Here is a 26,819-nt window from a genome sequence, read left to right on the forward strand (position 1 = left end):
TTTGTGTTTGACTTTTTTAACTTAGTATTATCTTTTTCTTTACTTATTTTTTTTTAGAGAAGGGGAGAGAGTGAGCATGTGCAGGGTTGGGGGTGCCGGGGGGGGAGGTGCAGAGGGTGAGGGAGAGAGAATCTTAAGCAGGCTCCACGCCCAGTGCGGAGCCCCACACGGGCTTGATCCCATGACCCGAGTTCATGACCTGAGCTGAAGTCAAGAGTTAGATGCTTAACTAACTGAGCCACCAAGGCACCCCTACTTAGTGTTATCTTTGAAGTTCATCCATGTTGTTGCATTAGTGGTAAATTTGTAAAATTTTATGCATAGTAATTCATTGTATGAATATACCATGATTTATTTATCCATTCATTTGATGGGCACTTGGCTTGTTTCCAACTTTTAGCCTTTACAAATAATGCTGCTGTGAATATTTTGAACATAGTTTTATATGTGTGGATTTCTGTTTAATCTATATCTAGGAGCGAAGTTACTGGGACACAAGATATACACATTTTATGGCCAAACTTTAACAGATACTATAAGCAGTTTTTCAAAGTGGTTGTATCAGTTTAAACTCCCATCAGCAGTATCTGAAAATTCTTGTTACTATAATTTTGTTCTTGTTACTATAAATTCTTGTTACTATAAATCCTTGCCAATAATTGATTGTCAGTTAAAAAAATTTCTCTTAGGTATTTTGGTATATGGTTAGTAGTATCTTATGGTTTAAATTTGCATTTGTCTGATGACTAATGAGGTTGAGCATCTTTTCTTAGCTTATTGACTGTTTGGATTCCCTCTTTTGTGACGTGTCTGTTCACATCTTTTGCCCATCATGCACTAGCTCTAGTATCTAATGTTACCTAATATCTTTGAGTATACTGTTAAAAAACTCATAAAAACGGACTAATGTCATCCCATTTTCAGTTCTTTGAGTAGCTCTGTTTGAGTAACCAAAGCAAGTTAGTATCAATCTCAGGCCTTCATTTGTCAGAAGTCCTTAAGAACCACTTATTAAATACTTTACTCATTGACACTATCTACTTGAATATAAAGGTTTTTAAAGATAGAAGATCCAGACAGTGAGTGGAAAATCAGTTTTCCAAAAATAGGACTAGTTTATAAGAAGATAGACTCTTATTTCTTCCTGTGGAAATGATAATCATTTAGTCAAAATTTGAATTACTTCTATAACAGCAGTGTCAATATCATCAACAAAAATCTGGAAATTGATTTAGGAGACGATCCAGCCAGCTGGTATTTAAACAAATGCCCTGTCTGGAGCGCCTGGGTGGCTCAGCCATTAAGCGTCTGCCTTTGGCTCAGGTCATGATCCCCGGGTCCTGGGATGGAGCCCTGCATCAGACTCCCTGCTCGTCAGGAAACCTGCTTCTCCCTCTCACACTCCCCCTGCTTGTGTTCCCTCTCTCACTGTCTCTATCTGTCAAATAAATAAATAAAATCTTAGAAAAAAAATAAAGAAATGTCCTGTGGCATCCAGTACAACCATAAGCACCTGCACTATAACCAAAGCAAAGGAGTGTAAAGGAAGTAAAAAACCCTTCTTTTAATATATAATTCCCTTTTGGTTGTTTAGGCTAACCTGAGTGATTAATGTTTCTTATTTCTAACTTAAATTTTTAGTAAAGTTTATGGTATGTTGGATTTGTGTTTTTTATGAGTGTTGTATGTATTTTATAATACTTTAAGATCCTTCTTGTATGATATGCAGCTGGTGTATTTATGCCTATTTAAAAATTGTAACAGTTTGTATTTTTAAATGGCTTTAGAGGCTTTAAATTGTTTATCTTTGCTTTTCTGATATACTGTTAAATCATTTCTGTGTTTTAGCCAATTAAAGGACTTTTTCTATATGAAAGTATTATCTATTAAAAATGATCCATTTTATAATGTAGTTTCCAGAAATATGTTATGTTGAAAGGCAGTTATATTTATAGGACATAAATTATGGAGTGATTAAAATAATTTATTGCCTTCCAAAAGGCTTTATCCCAGAGTTCCTTTAAATAGTAAGCTCCACCAATGCCTCTCAAATGTGTATAAAATACTTGCTAATATTTAATCATAACTTTTTGTGAACAAATTATAAAACAAGGACCTCTTACATTTGGAATTTTTTATATAGCTGGGTTTTTGAAGTAAATAAAACACAGTTGAGTTTGACTAAGAAATAGTGATGCATTTGAAAGGGCATATGCAGACTGTACGTTACTACATTAGAAATTGGATGGCAGCCTACTTGCTCCATCTCTCAGCCCTGTCTTCCCCAGGGGACTATGGATGCTGTTGGTCATGTCATCTTGTTTTCCTTTGCTGGACCTGGCAACTCAAAGCTGGATGTCTCTGCCTGAAGTTAGGGTACATCCCAGTGCTCAGATTGCTCTGAACCTGAGACAGTTTGGCCCTCCTTCCCTGAGCGTCTGGTTGTCTACTCTTCGAGATCTGGGGTCTGTTTCCCCACGTGGTCGCTTCTGAGTTCCTGTGTATTTTTAAGCTCTTTTTCTAGTTCCCAGGGATTTTGCTTTGATTTCTACAACCATATTTTAAGCTATTACTGTCAACCCTCATTTATAATCTTGTACGAGAAATGTGTTCTGAACTCCAATGATGACATATTCTTTTGTAATTCAATCTTAAGCTGGAGACTCTGTGTATTTTTTCCATGTTATTTATATTCTAGCTCTTTAAGAATAGGATGTTACATGCAAAGTTGTTTAGTCTTACTACTAATGAAAGAAAAAATTAAAATGGTAAGTACTATTTTTCATCTAGTATATTTGCAAAGATTAAAAAATGACTACCCATCGTACGCTGGAATATGGATAAGGCAGGTTCACATGTTGTCAGTGGGTTTGTGACTTTGTTCTCTGTTGCATAGATAGCACTTTGGAATTTTGTATTTATTTATTTTGTATGTTATTTTATTTTTTTTAAAAGATTTTATTTATGTATTTGACAGAGAGACAGCCAGCGAGAGAGGGAACACAGGCAGGGGGAGTGGGAGAGGAAGAAGCAGGCTCCCAGCAGAGGAGCCTGATGTGGGGCTTGATCCCAGGACCCTGGGATCACACCCTGAGCCAAAGGTAGATGCTTAACGACTGAGCCACCCAGGCGCCCCATGGAATTTTGTATTTAGAACTAAAACAAACAAAACTGTTTGAGCCAGCAAATCCATTCTTAGAAATTAATCCTAAAAACTACTCATGGTTTTTCATAGGTATTGTCTATAAAGTGGTTGTAATAGTAATAATATTAGTACTAATAGTAGAATAAGAAAGTTTAATGAACAGTGTACATATCTAAAAGAGAGAAAAATGAATAAATAAAATGTGGTTTATTCATATAATGAAATATTATTCAGCCTTCAGTGTGCAGATAAATATATTAACATGAAAGACATTCATAACATATAAAATAAAAATAAGTAGATTTGAAGAACACTTTTCTAGAGTGTATATTTGTATACATTTACATACAAAAAAGTCTGGAAGGAAATATATACACTAAAATACTGATGTCAATTTTCTTTAGAGGAGGAATGGTAGATAAGTGAAATTACTTTCTATTTGCTTAGCTTTATTTTCTAATTTGTCTTTAGTGAACATAACATATGTGTTTAATAAACATAAATTATGAAAGGAAGCAGAAAAATAGGTTACCCATTAGCTGTTATCCCCAAATTGCTAAAACAGTCTAATAGTGGTGTAGTGTAGTGGAAAAGTTCCAGGATTAGGAGACTGGAAACAAGTTCTAGTCCAAACTATGTCACTAATTAGCTGTGAGACCATCGGCAAGTCTCTCCGGGCCTCAGTTTCTGTATTTGTGAAATAAATTGGTTGAACTAGATCTCTGATTTCTAAGCTCCTTAACAGACTGTTATAGTTTCTGTAGAGCTAGCAGAATGGAGCAGGTTTCTGTACAAACTCTCCCTGCCCCTCTCCCCCAAACAGAGCAGCTCTATATGTTTGATACTGTCTATACTGAGCTGCTGTTTTAGGCTACCTTTCAACCAAAGGTAAGGGAAAGAAAAAAAGAACCCTATTTCAAAGATTCCGTAATTCTAAGCACTTTTTATGCTACTTCCTTTACGCTTCACACTATCTTTCTATTCACTGGGATACAAGTTCTTGACAGATCTTACCTTATGTATCAGGATGCATATCAGGATGCCCTTGCACTCCTGGAAATATCTTGGACTATGATGGGCTACATTCATTGAGAGCTATTGGGGAAATGAATACTTCAGTGTCTGATGTAATACTCTCGTCCTGACCTATCCTACTTCAGTTTGGACCCTACCGAATAGTTTGGGTCACCAGTAATTGTGTAACTTTTGGCAAGTTACCTAACCCCTTTGAGACTCAGTGTTCAATTTTATGAAATATGGTGAATGACCAAGTTGGATTATATTATCTCTATGTTTCCTTCGAGCTCCATCAAGTTTTGTGAAATTATGTAGTCTCCATAGTTCAGTCTAATGAAATTGAGTCAAGTCCCAACATTAGTTGCCAATGTAGTGTCATTAATAACCCTAAATTAACTTAGATTTGGAAAATTTATTAGTATGTACATTTAACAAGAGGAGTCCCTGACATCTTAGACCATTATAGTGCTTCAAACAAATCACATGATATGGGTCTGACCTTCTGTACCTGTGTCTTCTTTAGTCTGCATACATGCTCAGAATTACTTGTATCTGCTCAGACGGGACTGCATTATTCATTGGTAGCTAAAATGAACTGAAATTTAAGCTTAAATTGGAGATTCCTGTCTGCCCAAAGGGTAGGGATATAATTGTTTTTAACCTAAAAATAAAATCTGTTCTCTGATTCAGAGTAAACAAGATTTTATTCATATCAGAAAATAAGTAGCTTCTGAAAATAACTCATGTTAATAAAGCTTCTTTATAAGAAAATATGTGTAAAAATAGACATCTGTATTTGAGTTTATGTGTACTTCTCTATCTTTGTCTATTTGCTATGAAATAAAGCTGTATATATTTACTGTCTTACTTGAGAAATATGGGGAAAAAAGTGAACAGGAGCAATTCCACAACAAGATTTTAAAGTAATCATTTTATTTTTTATTATTCTTGTTTTATGTAAAGTCTACTCATTTAATTCTTTTGTCACGTTTTTGTTGGGTACTGGACTAAGACATAGACTCTCTCCTCAGGAAGCTGCTCAGTGATTAAGAAGACAAGTGTATTAACAAGTAATTATAACATGGTAGGACTTGTTCCATAGTAAGAATGCTCTGTAGGATAAAGGGCCTGGGAAACTGCTTCAAAATATTGGAGTTCACCGGTTGGGGAGTTCTGCCACAAGGTACGTTGGCACTGAGAAGGGAGTGGACCATTCAGCACAGATGGAATTTTCAGAATACAACCTGTCAGCAAGGCACATGCTACACAACATTGAAGATTGTTGGGAGAAGTTATTAGCACTCTCAAGCATGTCCATCATAGAAAATCTGTGAATTGTGTAGAAACAAGAGGAAACTGGCCCTAGATTCCGAAGATATTGTGTGTGTGTGTGTGTGTGTGTGTGTGTGTGTGTGTGTGTGTTTAAAATAATTTTTATCATACTCTGACTTTTATATCTTACTTTTTTCCTTACCGTTGTATTTTTGGCATGCGATTCATTTCCCATGCCACCAACAGTTTTTCATAATCATGACCTCAGTAGCTACATCATAATTTTATCTAACTGTTCCTTTCTGTCACTGTCGTTGGACATTTAGTTTCCAGTTTGAGTTTGTAATATCCTTGGAATGAACATCTTATATCAATCTTTGCCGTCGTCTCTTACTTTGCTAGTGATGAGGTTAAGAGGTAGAAAACTTAAGTCTCTTGATAGATATTGCAAGTAGATTTACAGAACGGTTGTGCTCCCAGGTAGAAGTGTATAGGCATTTTCATTTGATTCCATCTTCTGTAACACTGTAAGACCACGTTGATGGTTTTTGGAGGGTTTTGTTTTTGTTTTTGTTTTTTTAGGTGGGGAGGGGCAGAGGGAGAGATTTTTAAGCAGGCTCCATGCCCAGCACAGAGCCAGACGTGGGGCTCGATCTCACGGCTCTGGAATCATGACCTGAGCTGAAATCAAGAGTCAGACGCTTAACAGACTGAGCCACCCAGGCACCCCTGTTTTTAATTTTTTTTTTCTGATCAATTTTAGTGTAGTACCTTTTTTCCATGTCCTTCTCTATGTGAAGAGAATATTATTAGTAACAGTCTTAACTAAACTTGAGTTCAGTAAAGTAATTCCCTTCAGAAATCCTTAGCAGAATAGTGTTTTGGAACTTCAGAATCTTTCCTTTATGATTTGAAAATCTCATGAAATGAGAATTTAGGAACTGATTAACTTCATGTCTAAGAAGATGATTCTAACAGTAAAGTACTGTATTTGGAAAAGAGAGAGGTTTGTTTCTTGCCCTAAATGATCAATTCTGTCATTGCATGTTTATGATTAACAGATACTTTCTGGCAAGCTAGCAGAAGATGAGGAATGGAACTAAAACTGTGTTCCTTGATTTTGGTAGTTATGTTTAAAAGGCAATAGATGATAAATTCTCAGTAAAGCTCAGATAGGCTTTGACAGTATGGGCAAAATGCTGGTCCTTGTATAAATTGTATTGAACTGTGAATATTTGCATGATATAATGCTCTTGTTTTGTTGTATGGCTCTATGCTAAATGTGATTGACCACTACTGTATTCTTTTAACTATGCATTTAGTAAATGACTTATTTCTTTCCATTCTTTGGTTCTCTCCTGCCTTTAGGAGTTCCATATTTATTAAAATGCAGAAAAGGGAAAAGCAATGAAGCAGAATTTTAGTACTGATTAATACAGTACTGTACATGGTTTGTGGGAGAAGGACATGATTCTCTGGTCTTTTAGCTAAATACAAATAAATACATAAATAAGTTTATGTAAAGCAGATATAAATAATTTTGGCATTCCAGTTCTCAGTCATTATTTGGTATAAATCTGTTCCTAGTACGCACAGAAGGTGTTCAACAGTCAAACCGATAAATTTCTATGAAGTATTTTTCCTGGGTATTTAGTTTGGAATTTTGTTTTCTGTAAAATCTAAATTACCTAAGGTTTTATTAAAAAGAAAATGCTTGAGGGGCACCTGGGTGGCTCAGTAGGGTAAGCTTCCAACTCTTGATTTCCACTTAGGTCATGATTGCAGGGTCCTGGGATCCAGCCCTGCATCGTGCTCTGCAATCAGTGGGGAGTCTGCTTGAGAGTCTCTCTCTTCCTCTGCCTCTTCCCCTGCTCTCTCTTGCTCTCAAATAAATAAATAAATATTTTTTTAAAAAAAGGAAAAAGGGGCGCCTGGGTGGCTCAGCCATTAAGGGTCTTCTTTTGGCTCAGGTCATGATGCCAGGGTACTGGGATTGAGCCCCACATCGGGCTCCCTGCTTGGTGGGAAGCCTGCTTCTCCCTCTCCCACTCTCCTTGCTTGTGTTCCCTCTCTCGCTGTCTCTCTCTATCAAATAAATAAATAAAATCTTAAAAAAAAAAGAAAGAAAATGCTTGAAGTATATAGCAGGTCATTCTTCTTTATGGATTTAAGTAGGCCATGTAACATAAGGAGAAAATTTTGTTAGATTAAATGAATACTTGAGTTAGTTTAATATGTAGTTTTATTTGCTATTAATAAATGGACTGATGAACTTTAAAAAAATGCAGTATTATTTAGAAGTCCTGAGTATTTTAAGGTTTAGCAAACATTCTTTATCTGAAAAACTTAGTTCCAGGGAAGTAACTCACAATTTCACTAGAATATATAAGAATCCACATTTTTGGATAGAGAGCTGTTTTTTCGAGAAAAGATCTGTACAATTGGAGTGTTATGTTTTATGACTGTGGGAAAGTCACTTTACTTCTCTGAGCCTCATTTTTAAAAAATGTAAATTTATTGCTTCTCAGAGTTGTAGTAACAGTTAAATATGGCAACACTGACATCACGTGGGTGAGGCTCTGTAAATGCTCACTGGATGTTATTTGAACTTCTAGCATCATTTATCCTCATATTTAACTGTAGTTAATACTTGAAGAATTTTTGATATAATGATGTATTTTTTTAAGGATTTTATTTATTTAGGGGGGAGAGAGAGAGAGCGTGCACCTGCAAGAGTGGGGAGGGGCAGAGAGAGAGGGAGAGAGGCAAGCAGACTCCTCGCTGAGCTCGGAGCCCGATGGGACATGGGGCTTGATCCAGGACCCTGGATCACGACCTGAGCCAAAGTCAGACGCTAAACTGCCTGAGCCGCACAGGCGCCCCAAAGATGCATCTTGAAGTAGAACTGTTTCCGCTCTATAAAGTGGAATTTAGGCTTTTGTTTGTTTAGGAAACAACCCTGCAATGTGTGCCGTGTGTGCAAAATACTTTATAAAAACATTTTCCATTTGATTTCTATTTCTCTAAAGCCAAAGCCATAAATATTTTTTTTAAATGAGAGATGAGTTTTAAATATTTCCAAAGATAGCACTAGGGGAGTACGAGTGCAACTTTGAGGGGGAAATAGTGAACGAAGTCTGTGTGTGTTCAGAGGGAGATAGTCTCATAAACCATATGTCCCTCTTGGTGAAGTAGGATGATAAGAATAAACTATGATAGTGTCTGCTTATGGCCTTCGTCCAGATCAGATTTCTGAATTACACATTGAAATTTACTATATTAACAAGCCATCTTCTGGCATTAAATGATAAAGGTAAATACCATAAAGAAACCATCTAAACAGTATGTAAACCTATGTAAATGCCTTTATGAAAGCAGGTAAATCCTATGTAAATACTTGAAAGAAACTATGGTATAAAAGATAAATGATATCCTTCCAATGGGGAGATGTTCTTAGAGCCTTTTTTTTTTTTTTCCGAAACTGTAATAGCAAAATAATGGGAAAAACCCTTATTTCCATTTATAGGGTAATGGGTAAATAAGATGTGCTATATTCACAATGGAATTTTATACATCAGTGGAAATCAGTGAACTGCATCAGAGATTGGGTAGCTATTCATCAGCCCTTTCCTCCTCTTTCTGGCCAATAGTTTAGTCACATTCTCCAGCCTCCCTTAATTACTTTAATGAATATTTTAAATAACAGAATTAGAAAGTAATGTCAGAGACCGTTAAAGAAAAAAAATGGACACAGAAAATATGCCAGTTAGATTCAGTTATACCTGCTTCTGGAATCAGAGTATTAAGGAGGGATTCCTTCAAATTATAAGGAAAGTTTTACAAATGCCAGATGGCACATGAGAATTTTCATTCCAGGTATTATTTTGAGAGTGATTTCTCTGTTTGAGCAACTGAACTCAGACTTTTCCGCTGTTGTCATGAAGACTTTTTTTTTTTAATTAGTCACAAGGAGGACCAAGGGGGGAATTAAATAAGTGTCATCTAAACCCATCAGCAGTACTGATAAAACAGCTCAGAGAATATACCCAGGAAACGGGCCTGAACGGATCATTGATTTTGAAGAGAAGTATATTCTGATTTTTACCCTCCTATCATTTTTTGAGACTTACAATATTGTTACGAGATTATATGTGTCATAAGTAAATTAGAAATAACTTTTCAAAGTCATAATAGTAGTTTAAACTTTTAAAAATTTCTAGAAATTTCACACCATTCTTTCTAATATTTTAATTTACTAAAGATTTTAAAATAGCTATCTTTTATGAAGGTGAAGTTGTAAAATTGAGCAATTAAGAATTTGTGTCTTTGAAATACTGGGATCTGAAAATCAGAGAGAAAGAGACAGAAGTGAGGAAAGTGCATCTAGATAAAAAACTACATTAAAAACCAGAACTCTGAATAGGAAAGGAAATCACATAAAAAAATACTAGCTGATTCAAAATAATCGTAAATGAAACCATTTAGGAACAGCGGCAGAAAGGACCCCTATCAACAGTCAGCCGAGATAGAAGATATTATAGGAGTGTCCAAGTAAATAATAAACTTAAAAATTTAAGGGTTATATTTTAAAAATTAAGTCCAAGTGTTTAATTTGAAATATTTTAGACTAAAGTCATCTAGGTTTTTCAGTTTCTTTGGTCATCTCTTTTATCTCTGAAATATTAAAATATCTGTCGAAAACTAGAATTAATTCTTAGAAAACCACATTTAGGTACACCTAATATTCAACATCACAGTAGTTCCAATTGTTATCCTGGATGGGCAAAAAAACAAACAACAAAACAACTTTAGAACTCTATGCCCAGAAGCTGCAAGTAAAGGGTTGCTAAGCATACTTAGCATATAAAAAAACTATTCAAGAGTCTTAGCTCAATGGGAATTTAAACAAACAAACAAACAAACCTCTAAAGACATATTTCCACATATGTTGAAAAATTTTGCGTATCAAGGAAGCCCAGTATGTGAGGAATAATTCTTTATAAGATTAACTCTGTGGTATTAGGACTATAGAGGAGATACTTTAAAAATAAGCAACATCTAGGTGTGCCCGAGTGGCTCACCCAGTTAAGCATCCTACTCTTGGTCTGGGCTCAGGTCATGATCTCAGAGTCATGAGATTGAGCTCCAAGTTGGGCATGGAGCCTGTTTGGGATTCTCTCTCCTCTGCCTCTTCCCCTCCCGTGTGCTTTGTCTCTCTTGCTCTAATTCATAAATAAATAAATAAATACATACATACATAAATAAAAGCAATATCTAAATGATCATTGTGGTTTCCTTTCTGCTCATGACAGAGCAGAAAGAGTCGGCTAGCTCTGTCACTTACTAGCTGTTTGCTTTTGACAGATTACTCAACCCCTGTGAACCCTTTCTCCATCATACTTGCTGTGATGTATGTAAACCTCTAGGAGAAAGTTTAATGGATGTTCAAGAGTTTGTTTTTTCCTTCAGACAAAACTGCGTTTTATATGCTGTTCTCCTGAGTATCTGAAAAGTGTTTTCATGTACATTTTGGAAATAAGCCATTAGTTATTGGTCACCTCTGTGGGTTTTTTTAAAAACAGTTATCTAGTGCTTAGTATGTGTGACGTACTGTTTTAAACACTTTATAAACTTTAACTCATTTAATCTCATAAGAAGCATGTGAAATAGGCACTATTGTTATTATCCTCATAGTAAAGATGAGGCACTGAGGCACAGGTATGTTAGGGAACTTGCCAAGGCCCACAGCTGAAGAATCAAGGACGCAGGTAGACTGGCTCCCAAGGCCATGCTTGTCCCCCCTGCGCATGACATCTCCCTAAGTAAGGAAAGAAAAAACATCAAGCCTGATGACAGTCGTAACTATGAGAACGCTTTAAATATGTAAAAGGAAAGCAAAATCTAAGGGCGCAGACATTTGAATCTTGTGTTGTGTTTTCTCAGCAAGTGACATCTTAAAAAGGCATTACTTCAGTTTTAAAATGTCTAGTCCTAAAATAAGGAAGAAAATCTTATTTTAAACAACTGGTACTACTAACATTGTCAGTGGTAAGATGAAATAAAACATTTTCAAAGAAGTAGGAGAGGGCTCATAATCTTAGGTATATGGTAGAGTCAATATTAGAATATTTTAAAGGGAACACAATATGAATGCTTTTTTTTTTTTTTTAGATTTTATTTATTTATTTGACAGAGGGAGAGACAGCCGGTGAGAGAGGGAATACAAGCAGGGGGAGTGGGAGAGGAAGAAGCAGGCTTCCCAGCGGAGCATGGAGCCCGATGTGGGGCTCGATCCCAGGACCCTGGGATCACACCCTGAGCCGAAGGCAGACGCTTAACCACTGAGCCACCCAGGCACCCCAATATGAATGCTTTTGTAAGCTTTATCATGAATGATTCCTGGAATATACTAGGAAGCTATCTCTATTCTACTTAAAGTATAAGTTGTTACAAAAGATAGTTGGGGGTTTATGTATTTATTGCGTGTACATTCTTTCACAACTCTAGTGTTTAGTTTCATGACAGCCCAGGATAACATTTAGACTTTGTACTTTTTACCTGAGCTTTTTAAAAATATCTTTATTGAAGTATAATTTATATACTATAAAACTCACCTACTATTGTAAGTGTACATTTCAATTGTACTAAATTTATACAGCTGTGAAACTTTGATCACAGTCTACTTTTAGAACATTTCCATTATCCTAAAAAGTTCCCTCGTGCCGGTTCGCATTCTCTTCTGTGAGGTTTTAATTTCCTTTATTGATACGTGATTGTTTACCCCTTACACCTTGTTTCACTCCTTTAGGTTGCTTTGTCTAATGGTTATATCTGGGTTTTGTGGAGTTAGTTTCTGTCCTTTATTTTGGCTCCTTTTAACCTTGAGTTATTATTTATTCAATGAAGTGACCTTGTTATGGAGTCTTTTCAGGGGATCAAATGACAGTTCTTAATCCACAGGAATTTAACTGCTATTGTTCTAGTCGCTGTTTTACTCTTTGCATCTGATGCCGTTGGTACATGAATGGGTGCTCATGGTGGGGAGGTGAGACGCGTGGAGAGGGGCATAGATTAGGGGTCTTCTTAGTGGAGGGATCTGTAACTGCTGTGTCCTTCACTGTGTGCCTGTGGTTTGCCCTTCTCATAAAATTCAACAGATCAAATGGCTCTGTGGGTAAGTAGAAGGAAGAGTGGAGAAGGCGCATATGTGTATTTGTTTTCGTCTCCTCCTTCTATGTGGAAAGAAGTATAACCCTCCCTTCTGGCCTGTAGGGAAAAGATAGGCTGGAGAGGATTCAGTGTCACGTTCTGGGAAGACAAAATAGCAGAAACAACAGAACAGTGTTGCATTCAACAATCTTAAAAAGTTTGTAGGGACCAAAAAAGAAATTGCTCGTTCTCTTCATCCCGTCCTCACCATTTTAGTGAAGAACTCAGTGGAACAAGACATAGCAGGCTTAGTTCAGAACTTGAAGCATGAAATCATAATACAAGAGGGTTATCTCTATATTCAAAGGAAAAAGAAAAGAAAACTTGAATATATTTGGGAGGTGTAGGGCCAGATCATAATAATGTACTCAATATAAAATTAATACATGTACAATTTTTAAAACACTATATTTGGAGTCCTACAGGAAAGTGAAATTTAAAAATACAGTAAATTAGATCAAAGAGCTATTGGGGAGAAGAATTGTGCAGGCTACAGAATAAAAGAGATGAAAAATAATATGACACAGAGGAGATATTCTAGCTTCAGATTCGGGAAACCATGATTTTAATTCTTGCCCCGATACTAGCCACCAATAATCTCAGATAAATCACTTAACTAATCTGGGCCTCAGTTTCCCCACGTGTAACATGAAAGAGTTTATTGATCTTAAGCCTTGAAGAATCTTTTGTGCTTTTCAATTATATAATGAGATGGCAACACATGAAAAGATGTTCGTTATTAGCTATTGGGGAAATGCAAATTTTAATCACAGTACCTATCACTGCACACCTGTAATAATGGCTAAAATAAAAAATTATGACAGTACCAAATGCCATCGAGGAAGCAAAGAAACTAGATCACTCATACATCCTGGGAATGTAAAATCATATATTCACTCTGGAAAACAGTTTGGCATTTTCTTACTAAGCTAAACGTGCAGTTACCCTGGGACCCAGCAGGTGCGCCTCTTGGACATTTGTCTCAGAGAAATGGAAATTATGTTCACACAAAACCTGTATATGAATGTTTATAACCTGTTTATTCATAGTAGCCCCAAACTGGAAACAATGGATATGTCCTTTAAAAACAACCTGTGGCCATCCGTACCAGGGAGTACTCCTCAGCAACGAAAAGGAGGAGCTGTTGACACGTGCGGCAATGTGGCTGAATCTCCAGAGAACTATGCCGAGTGAAAAGAGGCAGTCCCAAAGTTTACTGACTATATCATTCCACGTATATAACATCCTTGAAACGACAAAATGATAGAAAGATGGAACAGAGTAGTGGTTGCCTAAGGTCGGGGACTGGGTGAGGGGGGAAGGGAGGGGGTGAATTTGATTATGAAAGGGTCACAGGAGAGATCATATGGTGATGGAACTCTTCTATTTCTTGAATATTGTAGTGAATATACAAACCTGCACAAGTGATAAAACCTCAGCGTAGAACTGAACATAAACAGGATAGGAGTAAAACGACTCCGGGTGAGATGAATGGATGGTATCCATGCCATTACCCTGTTGTGATATATACTGTAGTTTTCCAGGATGTTACTATTGAGGGAAATTGCATAAGGATTAAGGAGATTCCTCTGTGTTATTTCTTACAAATGCATGTGAATCTATAATTATCTCAAAATAAGAAGCTTAATTTAGATACAAATTATGTATATTTTATTTACCCTTGTATCCTCACTGGGTGGAACATGTTGGATACATAGTAGGTGCTCAGTATTTATTCACCGAATAAATTGAGGGGGAGGGCTTGTGTGCATGTATACAAGATTCCCTCATTTGATTCACAAAAGGTGGATCCAGTCACCACTTCAATCTTTTAACTATATGGGTAATTCAGCCCAGAATAATGACCTTTATCCTGCAAACTTTAATCATATGATCACTGTGAAACTCAGCTTGATTCTCCTGTGCTGACGTTTGCTGTTACTCCTTCTTTCTAGCAGAATCCCTAACTCCTAGAAGGAAGGATAAACTAAAATGCATTTATGACAAATTAGTTTAAAATGCACAGTCTTCATAGATGGCTTCAGTCTTGATTATGGTAGCTGTATAAGTCTTAAAGTCTTGTACTGCAAGTATACCAAATTTGTTCTTTTTCAAATTTGTTTTGGCTATTTGGATTCTTTTCATCTTAAAGTGAATTTTAGAAACAGCTTGCTGACTTCTGGGATTTTGACTGGGATTTCATTGAGTTTCTAGATCAATTTGGGGAGCGTTGACATTATAGCAATAGTGAATCTTCTGAATCATGAACATTGTATATCTTTCAATTTATTTAGATATTCTTTTAATCTCTCAGCAGTGTTTTGGAGTTTCAGTAAATAGGCCTTGCAAATCTTTTGTCCTTAAGTATTTCATATTTGAACGGTATTTTAAAATTTTTTCAGGACCATTTGCTTATTGTTAGTATGTAGAAATACGGTTGATTTTTGTGTAGTGCATGCTACTCTCCTTTACATGCTATTGAGTAGAACTTCGTCACCGCTGCCCTCGCTGCAAGTTTGGCTGGAGAATGTTACCATCTAGCTATCTTTTCAGAAAGAAGAGAAAATGAAATTAATGAATAGCTAACTAGTAACAGTCCAAATGTTGACTATGTGATGAAAATATTCAGAATTTAGAAGTCTCTCATTTATTTTCTTTGTAGTATAATACATTTTTTATCGTGCAAAAATTGCTTTCAAGAGCATTTTTAAGTTTTAACACCTCCATATGAAGCAAATCATTGTGAAGGAATAGATAGGTTCACTAGTGAAACATAATAAAAAATAAAATTAAATTAAGCACATTCCAGTATTTGCTGTTTGATAAAGGTGACATTTCGGAACTGCTGAGATGAACTTGGAGTTGTAATTTAATACAAAATCTTAGTAGCAATGCAGATGTAAGTTTGAGATACTAATCTATTAGATTGGGGAGATATCTGGGCTAGAGATAAAAATTGGGAGTCATCTGTACATAAATGGAGTTTAAAGCATGAGACTGGATGAAATCACCAAAAGACAAAGTAGAGCTAGAAAAGTCCATGGACTGAGCCCTGGGTATTCCCAGGTTCAGAAGTTTAGCAGGTGAAGTAGTAACAAGGAAGACAGATGAAGTAGACTGTGAGTTAGGAATAAAATCAGAATGGAAAGTCAAATGGAGAAAAATTTTCAAGAAGAACAGAGTGATCCTTGAGCCAATTGATATGTCACATAAGACAAGAACGGAAAATGGATTGCTCGGTTTAGCAGTGTGGAAGCCATTGATGACGTTGACCAGAGCAGTATCAGGGAATTGTGGAGACAAGGGGATCCAAGAGAAAATGGGAGGAAAAGAATTGGAGAGAGCAACCATAGTCAGCTTTCAAGGAATTTTGCTCTAAAGGATCAGCAGACAAACATGCTGGTAGCTGGAGAGGGCTATGTGGTTCCATGGTTTTGTGGTTATTGTTGTTTTAAAATTAAAGAATTCACAAAATGTGTGTGTGCTGATAGGATTGCAGTGGAGAAGATAGGTGATGTGAGAGGGGAGAATTGTGGGAACCACATCTTTGACTATTAGGAGGGATCTAGTACACAGGTAGGGGCCTAGAAGAATGAGCCATTGGAGCAGGATTGTAACGGGAAGGAAGGTGGGAGAACATGGACCCCGCTGCAGGTGGTAGGTGGGTAGGGAGTAGATACGGCAGTGATGAAGTTCTCATCTCATGCCTCCTGTTTTTTCAGTGTAATACAAAGCAGGGTCATTAGCTACAAGTGAGGATGGGGGAGAAGGGAAGAAGTAGTCATCTAGCGTGAATGGACTGGAGAGGACTGTATTATTGACAGACAACACTGAAAGGCTCCCTTGAGGTTGATGGAGAGTGAAAGCAGCTTAGTTTTTTGTTTTTTTTTTTAAAACTCATGTTCGGCTGCCTGGGTACAGGTCCAGGGTAGGCAATGTTAATTATTTATCCAGCATTAGCTTTTGTCAGGCGACTTTGAGGAAGTATGAGAAAGGCAAAGGAGCGAATTGCAGCTAGCTTACGGGGGAAGTGAGAACGTGGGGTGTGAGGGACAGGGAGGAGGTGGGAGGGGCAGCGCCAGATTCCAGATTTAGAAGAGCTGAGGAATGAGAGAGAATGAAGAGTGGGATCTTTGATTTGAAAGTGGAGAAGGTTTTCAGTTACGATCAGATGAAAACCAAGAGTGGAGGAGAGGAGATCAAAATACTGGGTGGCCAGGATAGTGGAAGGATTATCTATGTGGATACTGAATTTGTGCTCAGAACTTGAGCTATTAGTTTCTAATTATCTTTTGTTTCTGTTGGACTCTGGTAACAGTTTTAGTGTTCTTACTTAGTAAGAGTTTCATGTCTCTTCTTCCATAGTTTCTATTTCGTGGTGTTAGCCTCATTCCTTCTATTGCATTTTAAATTTTAGCCATTGTATTTCTCATTTCCAAGAGCTCTTTCTTGCTTCTGATTAACTTCCATAGCATCCCTTTCTAGGAAAAAAAAAAATAGTTTTTCACGATCTGCATGCTTTGTTATAATACAAAGAATATGATTCTTTTTTCTCCCTTCCGTTTATATCTGCGCTCAGGTTACTACATTTTTACATATCATTTTTTTTAAGTGAGAAAGTATATTGAGTTATCGAGTTAACTTTTAAATTTCTTTTTATTTTAGGTATCAAAAAGTAAAGATGGAAAAGAACAAAGTGAAACTGTATCACCGTCCGAAGATGAAACATTCTCCTGGCCAGGTCCCAAAACAGTTATGTTGAAAAGAACATCTCAAGGCTTTGGTTTTACATTAAGGCATTTTATTGTTTATCCCCCAGAGTCTGCAATTCAATTTTCATATAAGGTAAGAAACAATTAAAGTAACTTGAAAAAACCCCCACAAGATCATTCCTGTCTCCTCCTCGTCTTCCTGTCAGCCTCCCCTCCTATCTTGTGTACAAAAGCTCCATCCTCTGAGATTGGTATTGGCACACTTTGGGGAGGGTGGTATGAATTGAGTTGAGCCTTGCTGTGATCTCACTAGAGTTTATAAATAAGTATTCATATATGGATATATTTTTTTTATTTTGTAGGATGAAGAAAATGGCAACAGAGGAGGTATGCTATAAAAGTTTTACTTTTTCTCTGAATGTTTTTCTGTTCTTTAAGTAATATTAAATGAGCTGATACAGTTTTTGGAGTCCACGTGTATAACTCTTAGATATGAGAGTCATAGAAATGAAATAATTTTACTGTGAGCTTCAGAGTTTTATGGATCCCGTTGTCTCATCATGATTTGAACATGTGATAACTTTATTGTTAATTATATATTAGTATTTATGTGGGGGAACATAAATGATTCTGAGGAAGCTAATTCTGATATTTTTATTTCATTAATAATCTTCTAAATTTAGTAATTCTTTTAGGTAAGAAATGCTGTGTGTTTTATCTAGTACATTTACTAACTCAAATATTGAAAAGTAGAGTATTTTGGGTCTTCTTGTTAATCTTACTCCTGACTTCAGCATTATGTTTAATGAGTTTAAAAGGAGAATCAGGCTGGGGATAGGGATATTTCTTAATAACGTCCACAGATTTTTGTTTTAATTTTATGTGAACTCTAATAAGCTTAAATTTACATACAATAAAATGCATCCATTTAAAAACCTTTTATTTCTGCATAATTTGAGCCCAAAAGAAAGTTGCCAGAATAGCAGTTTCCGTATATTCTTCATTTGACTTCCCCTCATGTTCAACAACTTACATCGCGGCACAGTGAACAAAACTAAGAAATTAGCATTGGTACGATACTGCTATCTAAACTACAGACTTTATTTGGGTTTTTACCAGTCTTTCTCCTCGAGGGGATGGAGGATTCCATGCTGCATTCAGTTGTCCTGCCCCTTCAGTCTCCTCTACTCTGTGACAACGCCTCAAGTCTATCCTTGTATCTCATGGCCTTAACACTTTTGAAGAGTACCAGTCAGCGATTTCATAGATTGCCCATCAGTTTGGCTTTGTCTGGTGTTGTCTCATCATTAGTTGGAAGTTACACATTTTTAATAAGAATACCAAATTTGCACCTATTTTAAGTGTATAGTTATACCTCAGGTGCGTTTCGATAAATACACAACTTGTGAAACCACCATCCCGATCAAGGTAGGATACCAGAAAGAACCTTTTAATAGAATCACTATGTGTTATACCTGAAACTAATGTAACATTGTATGTTAACTATATGCTTCAGTAAAAACGAGAAACCTTTTCATCATCCCATAAAGTTCCCTTGTGCCCCTTTGCTGTTCCTAAGCAGTCACTAATCTGCTTTCCATCACTGTAGCTCAGTTTTGTCTCTTTTAGAAGGTCTTTTACATGGAATAATACAGTATGTACTCTTCTGTGTCTTTTGCTTGGGGTAGTAATTTTTGAGGTTCCACCACATTGTATGTGTAGGTACTAACAGTGCTTTTTATTTTTTGCTCAGTAGTTGTCCCTTGTTTGAATATACCACAGGTTCTTTATCCGCTCGCCTGTTCATCCACTCAGTTGTCGATGAAACTTTGTAACGCCCCTATCTGATCTGAGGTCCCAGAATGGTTATGCTGAGGGTTAAATGAGAGGAAAGCAGTTTCTTTTGGCATTATCAAAGTCATCTGTGAGTACAGGGCCAGGTAGGAAGGACCCTGCATAGTTGTCTCTGTTGTGCAAGAAGGGCCAGTCTTGCGTCACCATCTGTCATACACTGGGGATCAGGATGAATTCCAAATGTTACTTGGCACGGGTTAGAAACAGGTGTTAGTAAGGAAGGGAAAACTTACAAAACCAGCATCAGCAAGAGAAAAGAGGATGAGGGTCCTCTGTCTTCCCGTCATCTCGCAGAATGATGTGCTGGTGCCTGGGAAGCATCTAGAATATCATGCCCATCTTCTTCTGCTCTCCATTTGGAGAAATTTTCTTCTAATAAATCTAGAGAGACACAGTTCTAAAACTTTATGCAGATTATTTATCTGACATAGCTCACTGGAGTGAATGGGTTTAGTTTTTTGCTTTGACTAGAGAGAATAGACTGAAACGCTTGGAGGGAAAACTAGATATAGGTCTAACAGAAGCATATTCGGAGAAGAGTAATCTGCTGGGGGAATATTACAGTTTAAATACCTATGTTATTTATTAATGTTTACCTAACCTCATTCAAAAAAGGGTTTCTGTCCACATGGAGAAATAAACGTATGGTAGTAAGATTAAAAAATAAGATTAAATAGTTCCTGGTGAAAAAAAATGAATTAAATGGACTTTTGGGAGATTTATTACACATAAATATGTGCTGTACATCCTATACTGGGTTATAAATTTGCTTTTGAGCTTTTCTGGTGGCCAGAGAACAATCGATAATATGGTTAGTTAAGGATTCACATTACCCATAAGAAAACAGCATCCTGTTTGCACTGAAGCCTGAGACAAATTTCCCCTATGTGCCCTCGTAATGGAAAACAAAGAGTAGTACAATAGATAATATCCTTAGTCCCATTCCTTCAGATGGCTGTTTTTTAATGTATCTTCCGTGTAAGGTGATTTCAAAACCCAAGGTCCGGTCTCTTTTAATAAAGGACTTCTCACCTGGGGACAGCTTTGCTCCCCAGGGACACGTGGCAGTATCTGCAGACATTTTTGGTTGTCGCGATTGGTGGTAGTGGGGGCAGTACCACTGTCATCTAAGGTAGAGGCCAGAGAGGCCGCAGAGCGTCCTGTAATGCACAGGATAAATTATATTCATCGTTTGGTTGAAGATTTAATCCATGCCAGTCATCATAGTATATGTTATTGTCATATTTCATACTCATAATAATGCTGAGAGGTGTGAGACAGTATTCCCATTTTGTAGATGAGGAAACGCAGGCCGAGAAAGATGTGAAATGACTTGCCCAAGATCACACTGCTAAGGTAGAGAGCTGGACTTCCAGCCCAGGTGTCGAACCCTGAAGTTCATCTCTATTTAACTCTGCCATCTTTCTTTTCTTTACTTCCTTTTCTTTGTTTATTTTTGTTTAAAAATAGTGCTGTCTTTTGTGGCGCCTGGGTGGCTCAGTCGGTTAAGTGTTGGACTCTTGGTTTCGGCTCAGCGCATTATCTCCGGGTTGTGAGATTGAGTCCTGCGTCAGGCTCCATGCTCAGCAGGGAGTCTGCTTGAGGATTCTCTCTCCCTCTGCCCCTCCTCCTGCTCACACGCACGCGTGCTGTCTTTCTCAAATAAATAAATCTTTAAAATGAATAACGCTGGGGTGCCTGGGTGGCTCAGTCATTAAGCGTCTGCCTTCGGCTCAGGTCATGATCCCAGGATCCTGGGATTGAGCCCTGCATTGGGCTCCCTGCTCAGTTGGAAGCCTGCCTCTCCTTCTCCCCCTACTTGTGTTCCCTCTCTCACTGTGTCTCTCTCTATCAAATAAATAAAATCTTAAAAAAAAATAAAAATTAAAAAAATAATTGAATAACGCTCTTTTAAAAATAGTTTGACTTACATAAAGTCAAGAATTAGTGGATGAAATAGGGTATATTTAGTATGTTACGAAATTCTGTGATATTTCTCTGCCTTGAGAAAGTTAAAAACAAAGACGTTTAGGGGTGCCTGGGTGGCTCAGTTGGTTAAGCATCTGCCTTCGGCTCAGGTCATGATCCCAGGGTCCTGGAATGGAACCCTGCTTGGGGCTCTCTTCTCAGTGGGGCTCAAATAACTAAAATCTTAAGACAAAGAAGTTTGTTCCATATTTGTGGATACTTAAGGACAAAGAATTCATATAAAAGTCAGAGATATCCTAAGTTTAGAAGCCCCGAACATCTTATGGGAGCAGTCATCACTTATTACTCAATTCTGAATACCTGGTTAGCAGTGGACTCAGAAGGTTCATTGAGTGCTCTGCCTCCTTTGCCTCCCAGGACCGAGGTTTGCTCCTGTCATCCCAGTTGGTAGTGGGGTCACGGGTTAGTCCGCAGAGGCCTGCTTTTCTAAGCTACAGCACTCATAATACCATTTCAACTCAACCCATCAGTCGACCATAAGAACGTATTTTATGTGAAAAAATTTTCTTTTGAGAATGCAGCCTATTTAGAGACAAACTACATTTAGTTTATTATTTTAATTCAAATGAATGTTATGTTTTTTATTTTAGAGTTTCATTTTCTCTTAAAACCTATTTTCAAGCATAGTGAGGTTACGAAATCCTTTTATGTAAAGTTTGTTTTAATGAAATAGAATCCCAGCCTCCAGTGTCATGATCTAAGTCAAAGCCTAGAATCACTGGAGAGGAAGTAATTCCCAGAATTTTATTCAAACTCCTAAGAGATCCTGTTATAATGCCAAAATTCTGTGAAACAGTTGAAAGGTTTTGTTTTAGTGTTCTTTCCTTCTGGCAATTTAGTGGTATCTCTTTTGCCGCTTAATTTTCTGATGATTCTCCTTCCCCAACTTTCCCATTCTGTTTCTTATATACTATATATGTGTACTGTCTTGTGTTTTAACATTTTTTCTTGTTGATTAGTTTTCTGTATTATGATGCAAATATGATGCAAATATTTACAAGAAAAAGGCCATCAAAGTAGAAAAATATTTTTTGGTGATAATTGCTTGTAGATAATGCTGCCGTCCTGTTGTCCCTTAAATCTCTGGAGAAGATATATGTAAATAATCAAAATAAGTATAATTGAAAGTTTGTAATTACTATTATTTCTTTTCTACTTACTCCCTGAGTAAAAATTCTGTCTCAGTTTAGTTGTAGGGACATTTCCAGTATTTTAAAATGTGTTTATCATTTTGTTAGGTATTTAAGTAACTGTTGGATTTCTACTTTGGGATTAAAATCTATATTTAAGCATTAATAGTAGAAAAAGAGTAACTGGGAATATTATAAATTTTCTCATAGTAAAAATCTGTATTTTGTGATTGTATTCGTTTCCTACTGGACAGCTCTTGTAGCCTATGTTCAGGTTTTTTAACCAAGGCTCCTTTAGTGTGGCAAGAAATAGAAACTTCTGGAAAGCACATCAGGAAAGATGTGTTAATTCTAAAAAACCAACAGGCCATCTCCAAATTCAATGTCAAGAGCAACAGGAGACCTGGGGAGCCACAGGCACCAGAATTAGGACCTGGAAAGCTACTAAATGCAGAGAGTAACAACAACGAAATCTTGGCTTTGATCTTCCAAAGAGCAAACTCTGGTATTTACTGGAGGGTCCAAATGACTTTCGTAGTTAATTTTAATCACACCTGATTTTCTCATGAGCCGGCGTCTGTATAAGGTGCAGCCCTCACTGTATCTTCTTTCTTCCTTCCTCTCTCATCACAATACTTCCAAATTCCTGAGAACAAAATCTAATTGGGCCAGTTCATCATTTTATGCCAGCTACACAGTACCTGCTATGCTTAGAGATCAAACATTCTTCCATTTAATGAAGTGGTAAATTCTGGAAAGCTGAGAAAATTGAGTATATTTTATGCCACTAATTTCCATTAATAGGCTGAAAACCTATCCCCTCAGAATAATATAACACTAAAAAATGGACCTGAAAATTTGTTGTAAGAGCAGATTCTTATTATGGGTAGGTCCATGGTCTATAGTGTGGAGTAGGGCAATAGAAGCGTGTTTCGTTATTTCTAAACTGTGGCAATAGTAAGTGAGTTCCTTGGGTCTCTCTGATGTCTTTGAGCATTAACTAAACCCCTGGGGACCCATTTTTAACTGTATTGACAGTTCAAACGATTTGAATTTCTCTGGTAGGTAGGTAAATATATGAATTAGTTACGTATTTTTGTTAATTTTTAATACCATTCAGTAGAATATCCGCAGGTGTCTGACATTAACTTGAGGATACTTTAGGAAGTAGAGATGATAATGATGTGGAAGAAGGAGGAAGAGGAGGAGGAGCCGGTGGTAGTGGTGGTATCGTGGTGGCAGTGGCGGCAGCTAACTTATCATGTGCCAAGCACTGTCTTGAGATTTTGCATCAACCTTCTCAGGTGGATGGTATCACCTCCAGTTTTTAGAAGAGGAAGCGGAGGCATGAAGTGTTTAAGTAACTAGCACGGGACAGTATTGGACTTACAAACTCAAGCCATGTGGTTCTAGGGTTTCCTCCCGGTTTCTACCATGACTTCTCAGAAAATTCTTTACTCTCATAATTCACCCTTGGAAATGTGTAAGAAAGAGGGTTCTGTTCCCTTGAAAGGTAAAGAGTCTGAGAAGATCCTAATTCAAATTTCAGATGCAGGTTTGGCTGACCTAGTATTAGCATTTCATACTCGTTCTTTAATTAGCTTCTCCATCTTCATAATGGAACATGTCCTATTGGCATAAGTCTGTTCAGCAGCAAGGATATAGCACCATTGCTTTAATATTTGCAATTGATTTCCATCTTTGATGTGGTTAATAGTTTTGATACCTATGCACTTTATGACTGATAGAACTGTTTTTGATGTTTTTCACTTATTTTTATGAAATGATAAGGGCACTTACAGGTATTTACCAAAGATAAATGAAACATTTGCCTGCGAAAATATTTTTACAGGAATATTCATAGCTGCTTTATTCATAATCAGCAAACCTGGATTTAATCTAAGTATTCATCAGCATATGAATAGATAACCAAATTATGGTATATCCATGCCGTGGGGTACACACAGCCTTGTGGATCAATCTCAAAAACCGTTTCTTATATTGAGGTGAAATTCATAGAATATCAAATTCACCATTTGAAAGTGAACAATTTGATGGCATTTAGTACAGAATTAAAGGACAAGTATGAACATCTACCACCTGTATGTACTTTGAAAACATTTTCATTGCTCCAAAAGGAAGCCTGTATCCAGTAAGCTGTCATTCATTGTTCTCCCCTCCCCAGAGTCCCTGATCATCACCAGTCTGTTTTCTGTCCCTTTGGACTTACCTATCCTGGATATTTTATATAACCTTTTTCAGATGGCTTCTTCATTTAGTGTAATGTTTCTGAGTTTTGTCTGTGTGTGGCAGGTATCGGTAATTCCCTGCTGAATAATACTCCCTTGCATGTATATACCACAATTTGCTTATCCATTCATCCATCGATGGACATTTGGACTGTTTCCCCCTTTTGGCTATTGTGATTAGTGCTGCTATGAACTTGTGTATGCAAGTATTTGAGTCCCTGCATTCAAATCTTTGGGGTATATATTTAGGAGTGGGATTGCTGTGTTTTATCGTCATTCTCTGTTTAACATTTGGGGAACTGCCAAACTGTTTTCCACAGCAACTGCGCCATTTTGCATTACCATCAGCAGTGTATGAAGGTCCTGATTTCTCCACATCCTCATCAACACCTGTTATTTTCCATTTTTGAATTATAGCCAATCTAGTGAATGTGAAGTGGGATCTCATTGTGGTTTTGCTTTGCATTTCCTTAATAACTAGTGATGGGGAGTGTTTTTTCATGTGCTTGTTAGCCATTTGTGTATCTTCTCTGGAGAGATGTCTATTCAAGTCCATTGCTCATTTTTTTTATTGGGTTGTTTGTCTTTTTGTTTTTGAGTTGTAAGTGTTCTATATATATTCTAGAGAATAGATTATTATCAGATATGTGATTTGCATATATTTTCTCTCGTTCTGTAGATGGTTTTTTCACTTTCCTGATAATGTCCTTTGATGCACAAAAGTTCTTAATTTTGATGAAATCTAATTTCTGTACTTTTTCTTTTGTTGCGTATGCTTTTCCTGTCAAAAACATTTTGATGAATGAAAGAAACCAAGCACACTGTCTGATTCCATTTGTATGAGAGGAAAGATAAATCTAAACCAATTCATGGTTGCCTGAATTGACTGGGAAAGCACATAAGGGAAGTCTCCGGCATGATGGAAATGTTCTATATCTTGATTGTGGTGGTGGTTACATGGGATTATACATTTGTCAAAACTTAGGAAGTGAGCACTTGAAATGGGTACATTTTATCATAGGTAAGTTATACCTCATTAAAGTTGATATAAAACAGAGAACATACACAAGTTTACTTAGATTTTTCCCCCAGTGTTTTGTTGTTTCAGCTGATGCACCTGTGAGTATTCTTATACATGTACTTTTGGGCACATATGCGCTTATTTCTAGTGGTTCTGTCTGTCCAGGAGTGACACTGCTGAGTCATAGGTGTGCATACAGTTACATTTCGTAAATATTGCTGAGTTGTTTTTCAAAGTGATTGTACCAGTTTATATACTCAGTCATAGGGTGTGAGAGTCGCAGTCGTGCCATATCCTCACTAACATTTAGCATTTGTCAGTCTTTTCAATTTTAGTCCTTCTAGTAGCTGTACAGGGGTATGGAATATGGGTTAATTTTAATTTTCCTGAAAACTAATAGGGTTGATTACTTTTTTTTTGGTTATTAGGTATCAGTGCTCTTTTTAAAAAGAAAATTAATTTGTAGGAGTCCTTTAAATATTCTTGATGAGGATTTTATTACTTATATCTACATCAGATATCCAGCAGTGACTTGCCTTTCAATTTCTTATTAGTAATTTTGATAAAGGGAAGTTCCCAATTTTAATGTAGTCTAAATCGTCAGTCTTTCCTTATATGGCTAATACTTGGAGCCCTATATAAGAGTTTTTTTCTACTGCATGGTCACAAAGATATTTTCCTGTGTTATCTACAAGATGCTGTATTGTGTTATCATTCACAATTAAACCTACAGTTCACCTGTAATTGGTTATTTTTACATGTAGTATGAAGTCAAGATTAATTTTTTCCCATATGAATATGCATTTAACCCTGCACTACTTAGTGAAAGTCTGTACTCTTTCTATTGCTCTGTAATACCACCTTGATCATAAAGTATCTGTATATGTGTAGGTCTCTTTTCTGGACTTTCTTCTATTCTGGGGGTTGGCTTGTGCCTCACTTCTGTATAGCTTCCAAACTAAGAACAGTTCTATATTTTTTAACAGTTGTTTAAAAAAAGAATATGCGGCAGGAACTGTATGTGTTCTGCAAAGCCTGAAATATTTATTGTTTGGCTCTTGACGCACACAGTTTGCCAACCTTTATTCTATTCCATTGGTCACTTTCTTTGCAAGATTGTGATCTTAATTACTATATAATAATGTTGCTATCAGATAGAGTGTTAGTCTTTCGCTTTGTTTTTCATGATTGGATTGGCTATTTTTGTCCATTTGCAATACC

General features: G+C 36.8%; 1 protein-coding gene across 1 annotated transcript in view; it reads left to right on the plus strand.

The window, feature by feature from the left end:
- Nucleotides 1–26,819, plus strand: part of ARHGAP21 (Rho GTPase activating protein 21) — a 132,451-nt gene that overhangs the window by 39,514 nt on the left and 66,118 nt on the right. Inside the window, 2 exon segments of the mRNA XM_045786897.2 lie at nt 17,309–17,488; nt 17,718–17,742. Coding sequence (XP_045642853.2) covers nt 17,309–17,488; nt 17,718–17,742 — 205 coding nt within the window.

The sequence above is a fragment of the Ursus americanus genome, chromosome 31 (assembly GCF_024610735.1).
Source record: "Ursus americanus isolate L20-20 chromosome 31, mUrsAme1.1.p, whole genome shotgun sequence".
Taxonomy (NCBI): Eukaryota; Metazoa; Chordata; class Mammalia; order Carnivora; family Ursidae; genus Ursus; species Ursus americanus.